This window comes from Epinephelus fuscoguttatus, linkage group LG22 (genome assembly GCF_011397635.1).
Source record: "Epinephelus fuscoguttatus linkage group LG22, E.fuscoguttatus.final_Chr_v1".
Classification (NCBI taxonomy): Eukaryota; Metazoa; Chordata; class Actinopteri; order Perciformes; family Serranidae; genus Epinephelus; species Epinephelus fuscoguttatus.
The window spans coordinates 2,043,604-2,049,965 of NC_064773.1; the positions used below are offsets into that span (position 1 = coordinate 2,043,604).

The following is a 6,362-nucleotide window of genomic DNA, read 5'->3' on the forward strand; positions in this document are numbered from 1 at the left end:
AAATGAGATTGTCGAGCTGTTGAAGGACAGTGAAGAGCACACACACACACACACACACACACACACACACACAGTATATTGTGCTGTAGATTCTCCATCTGAGATGTGTCATAATAAACATCAGCTGTTTCTCATCATCATCTAAATGAAGTGTTGACATCACACACAGTCTGACTGAAGCTGCGTGTCAATGGGGACGTCTCTAGAGATCACTGTACACACTGTGGAGGGAAGGTTTCACTGGTTTATGATGGTTTCACTGGTTTATGATGGGTGAAGTTTAAAGATGATGTTTTAGTGTTTCTGTGACGTTATTCACTGGCTGATGACACAATGCAACATTCACCCTTCAGCTCCTTTCACATGTGCACTGTGTTACCTGGAGGAGCTTTCTGTGAGAACACATATGTCAGAGCACCTGGAGGAAACCCACGCTGACACAGGGAGAACATGTCAGAGCACCTGGAGGAAACCCACGCTGACACAGGGAGAACATGTCAGAGCACCTGGAGGAAACCCACGCTGACACAGGGAGAACATGTCAGAGCACCTGGAGGAAACCCACGCTGACACAGGGAGAACATGTCGGAGCACCTGGAGGAAACCCACGCTGACACAGGGAGAACATGTCGGAGCACCTGGAGGAAACCCACGCTGACACAGGGAGAACATGTCTGAGCACCTGGAGGAAACCCACGCTGACACAGGGAGAACATGTGGGAGCACCTGGAGGAAACCCACGCTGACACAGGGAGAACATGTCGGAGCACCTGGAGGAAACCCACGCTGACACGGGGAGAACATGTCGGAGCACCTGGAGGAAACCCACGCTGACACACGGAGAACATGTCGGAGCACCTGGAGGAAACCCACGCTGACACGGGGAGAACATGTCGGAGCACCTGGAGGAAACCCACGCTGACACAGGGAGAACATGTGGGAGCACCTGGAGGAAACCCACGCTGACACAGGGAGAACATGTGGGAGCACCTGGAGGAAACCCACGCTGACACGGGGAGAACATGTCAGAGCACCTGGAGGAAACCCAGGCTGACACAGTGAGAACATGTCGGAGCACCTGGAGGAAACCCACGCTGACACGGGGAGAACATGTCGGAGCACCTGGAGGAAACCCACGCTGACACAGGGAGAACATGTCGGAGCACCTGGAGGAAACCCACGCTGACACGGGGAGAACATGTCAGAGCACCTGGAGGAAACCCACGCTGACACAGGGAGAACATGTCAGAGCACCTGGAGGAAACCCACGCTGACACAGGGAGAACATGTCAGAGCACCTGGAGGAAACCCACGCTGACACAGGGAGAACATGTCAGAGCACCTGGAGGAAACCCACACTGACACGGGGAGAACATGTCAGAGCATGACGGACGGTCTCAAAATACATCTATTAAAAATCATACATCAGGATGCTGTTCACAGTTTCACAGATTTCATAAATAATAGATTATTCTTTGCCCGACATTAAAACACCAAAACAACCAGAAAAGGTTAAACGTGTTCTTTGTAGTTTGCAGAAAATAAACTGGTTCATTTCTCTGATCACAGACCTTCACACATTCGTCTGAAACTCGACCCAGCAGCTTTTAGCGATGTATTGTTCAGTTTCTGGTGTGAGATGAAGACATGAGCTGAAAACAATGATTTGATTGAGGGTCATAAATGCTACCTGCCAGCCGCGGCTCACTGTAATACCTCAGCTGCTGCACTGACCCCCTCAATTAAATCACTATTTCATACCTGTGCAGTCGCCTCTCACAGGAAACATAAAGACGTGACATAAAGGGAGCTGAAGGTGACTGAGGAGCGTGAAGGCCTCCACCACGTCTGTGAACGATCGACTCTCAGTCCAGACTGAAACGTGAGATACGGCAACTTCAGAATGCAGAAACATCAAGGTCAGCAGTGTGGAAAGAATCAAAGAGAAAAAGATGCATTTTCAAATGTACCTGCATCACTGTAAATGTGGTGTAAATCTGTGCTCTGAAAGCAGACTGATGAATTTCTTTCAGGTGTGATAACATCTTATTAAAGGTGCTACGGACTTACAGGGGGCAGCATTTCACCTCTCAGCCATCTACTGACTAACAGCAGAGTTTCAGCAGTTTGATCGAACTGCTGAAACTCTGAGAGCTAGTCAAAATAACACTGCTGTCTCATAATATTCCAGCCTGTTGTGATTCAAATACCACTGCTCTGTCAGTGATTTCAGCATCAGACCCCTGACACTGAGAGCCAAGAGACAATCTAACTATATTATAACGAAAACTCTGTGTGTGTGTGTGTGTGTGTGTGTGTGCGTGTGTGTGTCTGTTCCATGTTTTTCTCCTCACTGACTTGGTCAATCCATGTGAAATTTGGCACAGTGGTAGAGGGTCATGGGAGGATGCCAATGAAGCAATATTACATCAATTGGCCAAAGGGGGGCGCTATAGCAACCCATTGAAATGTCAAACTTTGAATGGGCATATCTCATGCCCCGTATGTCGTAGAGACATGAAACTTTGCACAGAGATGCCTCTCCTCATGAGGAACACATTTGCCTCAAGAACCCATAACTTCCGCTTATATAGATTTTCCGCCATTTTGAATTTTTTGAAAAACACTTCAAATGGATCTCTTCCTAGGAAGTTTGAGCGATCTGCATGAAACTGGGTGAACATAATCTAGGGACCAATATCTAAAGTTCCCTCTTGGCAAAAGTTGGAAAACTTCCTAAAACTGAGCTTCTATAAGGCAATGAATATTGCGGGAGGGCGTGGCTCATCACATAAAGGTGTAGAACATCTCAAGGGTTTCACCCATCACCACGCACTTTGTAGGCATATGACCACACATAATCTGAGGGGACCCTCCATTATTGAGCCCATCAAACAAAATGGGGGCGCTAGAGAGCTCATTTCTTATCTAGGCCTAACCGCCATATGGATTTTTACTAAACTTGGTAGATATGTAGAACAGGACGCCTCAAGGTGACTGGAGAAATTTAACTCTAATTGGCAACTGGGTGGCGCTATAACAACAGAAAAATGCTTCAAAATGGCTAAAATGCGACCGATCGCTGTGGCTCCCCCTGTGGACCAATGTTGGTGTTGTTTCTAATGTTTGCTATGACTAAGTCATGGTATGGTATGCTGTACATAATCACAGAAACTGTCTGTCCCATGTTTTTCAAACACTCTGTCTGAATACATTGCTCTTCTTAATGGGTTCAGTTGACTATTTAATCTGCAGTTTCCTATGACCTGTATCTCAAACACACACCATGTGAAACTGTATGTGGGCAACTGTGCACTCAGTGGGTATGGACTAGTTTGACAATATTTTTAAAAATCTAAACATGAAACATGAATCCAACACCTGCAGTTCCTCTAATGCCCACTAGAGGCCGGCTGTTTACATGTAGAAATACACATGTTTACAGTCTGGTACAGAAAACAGTTTGGGTCTCTGTGGCTAATTTCAACATCCATGACGACTGTATGGGGATGAATTATTATAGAACTCACCTGTTTTAAATTTTATTAAAGTTCTTCATAATTATGGGCGGGGCCTCTTTGAGTCAGATCCACCTCTTGCTCCTCCATAGCTCCACCCTCTCTTCCAAATATGGTCACTTCTGGCTCCAAAAAAAGTGGCGACAGCTGAAATGTCGTATTCAAGGCTTCGAAACAACACTTTTCTCATTAACTTTAGGTCCAGAAAACATCGATCAACGTGTAGACTGTCCAACAGATCATTGTCACCTCTTGAGGTATGGCGGTATTACATGACAGGACAGTCCAGGACGAGCTAGTTAGCATGCTAATATCAACAAGTATCTCTGCAACGTGTTCTCATACAGTTTTTATGATATTCTACGAATTAGCGCCCCATGGATGACATTACGTCCTGAACATCAAGTTCTGAAATTGATGCAGTGTTATGAAGGATAGGTTTAGGAAAAAAAAAACATGGTGACAACGCATCTTAAACGTTCTGGACTCAATCCCAATGATACAGTCCAGTCTGTTCTCATCCCAAACTCAACAAATACCACCGCTTGGTCAGTGATTTTGGGGTCAGACACTGACGCACGGCAGGATGATATGCGGTCAAGCAACGTTTGTTGGTGTTTGTTAATTTTCTGCATCTAACAAGCAGAAACTACACATTACTTGTGAAAACAAGTTATTTTTGAAAATACACGATGTATTTTACAGGCGTAAACTGACACGGTGTCCCGCAATGTCAGCAAAAAATGCAAGAGGATAACTAGTGAGTAATATGTAGACGTGAATGGCACTGACAAAGTGACGATATTTGATGAGTTGGGATGAGATCGTGTTGGAAAGTCCTGCGTTTTGTGAAGCATCCATCAACAAAACCTGCCTAGTTACAGACTGCTTCCTTCTTTACTCCCGTCAGTGCATTGGTCATTTGATCACTGCCTTCCCAAATATGCAGGTTATTACTGGCTCATGATTATGTGGAATATGTATGAATTTTGGTGCCTTCCCTTATGTGAGAAAACACATGAGCAGTGCACGAGAACTGCCTGAACTCTGCAACACAGCACATCTTAACTGTTACCCCATTCTATTGATAAAGTTGGTTCATTTTTCTAACGTTTTAAATTCAAATTCTGTCCATATCTGACAGGCAGAGTCTGGTTTGACTGCAGATGAGGAGAACCAGAGGACCCTTCATCACGAGTCGACGCTACCTGTCTGATTTTTAAAGCCAAATATTGGCCCCATACATCATCAGACCAATATCCAGTCCATCGATCTCACCCTGCGACGTGTCTCACACACAGAGAAAATGAAAACAGCGAAGGTACGACAGACGCCAGGCGGCAGGATGCAAATTGAATAGAGAGCAGGACAATACAATGAAGCGTAGTGCATTTAGGATGTTATTTAAAAAGCCCATTGAGTGGAGCTCGGTGTAATGAAGCTGTTTTTCTGCACAACACCCACTCGCCCTCGCTCCGTCTCATTCTGAGTGAAAACCTTTTCTCTGTGTAATGAAGCCTCTGAAGAGACGCAGACACTGTCTCATACAAAGATGATCCTACACTCACAAGAAAACCTTCACCTGCTCTTCAGCCACGGAGAAACTTTTATCCTTCCTGAAAAATAATAATTATATATTTAAAAATACACATGTAGAAGAAGAGAGTCCAAAGACGAGCAGGTTTCAGAGTATGTGCGGCCCATTTAGAGTTTATCTGAGGATTTATTAATGTCTGTGGAAAGATAGAACCTAAAGTAAAATCAGTGTTGTAGAAAGGTACTGTTTATGTGTCCAATGAAATGTTGCCCCTCTGCTGATTTTTCAGAAATGTAGCCCGGTGGCGAAATATTTTGACATTACAACTGTGAACGCACTTATGCACTCGAAATATTAAGTGTAAGTACAGAAGTACGCGATTTGAGACACAGCAAATGATGTGTTCTCTAAACCTAATCATGTGCTTTTGTTGCCTTAACTTCAGGAAGTAAACTTTAAAGGGCCAGTGTGTAATATTTAGCATGGTTTATTGTCAATCTGAATCTGAATCTGAATATTCTATCCATTAATATGTTTATACAAGTGTATAATCGCTATAAAACAAAATTTGTTTGGTTTTCGTAGCCTTATAATTATGCTTTTATATATATATAGTAAGGGCCTTGCTTTAGAGAGGTCGCCATCTTGCGCCGCCATGTATGTACGGCAGACCGAGCAGACAATCCAGCCAGCCAGAGAACGCGTTTCGCGTGTATAAATGAACCAACGAAGACAGCGGAAGGAAGGAAGAAGGAGGAGGAAACAGCCGAGTGTTAGTCGATAGAGAGTAGTGAAAAGCTTTTTTAGTTATAAAGTTTGCGAATGGACCACACTTACCACGCAACAGGAGAGAATGAACCCGAACCGTCATCTGCGAGGAAGAGAAGACGCAACTTCACTCCTTGTGATGCACTCTCTGCGGCGCTTTTCCTCCTGATGATATATCTCCCCAACGATGGTAGCAGTAGCACCGAATCCCATTCTGTGCATTCAGCCTCTCATCACTCCCGCTCAGCAACAAACACATGGAGTTACTCATCAGTATGCTCAAAAACGTATGGCTCTGGGTCTGTGTCCGCTACAAGAAACTCTTCAAAATCACGTTCAAAGTCGTCCATTGCAGCTACTATAGTCCGGAGATATCGCTAGGCTAAATAAACAGCTGAGCTCTGTTTACAGGCTACGCTGTCAGTCAGTGTGCGGGCTGGAGATTGGTGGAGCAGAGAGGGGAGGGGGGTCCCCACTCAGTATGGTAAACAAGTATGTGTGTAAAGTTATGAAGTGTGTCTGTTACACTAGAAGAGTCA

General features: G+C 44.8%; 1 protein-coding gene across 8 annotated transcripts; it reads right to left on the reverse strand.

Annotated features, from left to right (window-relative positions):
• Nucleotides 1-424: 424 nt before the first annotated feature.
• Nucleotides 425-1,375, reverse strand: LOC125883239 (uncharacterized). 8 transcript variants are annotated; one of them, XM_049567484.1, is made up of 3 exons: nucleotides 1,211-1,375; nucleotides 1,123-1,166; nucleotides 425-1,078 (listed from the first exon to the last, which is right to left on the reverse strand). In XM_049567484.1, exons 1-3 carry the CDS (start codon nucleotides 1,286-1,288, stop codon nucleotides 454-456), a joined length of 747 nt encoding a protein of 248 aa, XP_049423441.1. In that variant the 5' UTR covers nucleotides 1,289-1,375; the 3' UTR covers nucleotides 425-453. The 8 variants fall into 8 exon arrangements, 6 of the variants coding, with proteins under 6 accessions (XP_049423441.1, XP_049423446.1, XP_049423443.1 ...); XM_049567489.1 differs by having other exon boundaries at nucleotides 425-682; nucleotides 727-814; nucleotides 859-1,375; XM_049567486.1 differs by having other exon boundaries at nucleotides 1,255-1,357.
• Nucleotides 1,376-6,362: the final 4,987 nt, after the last annotated feature.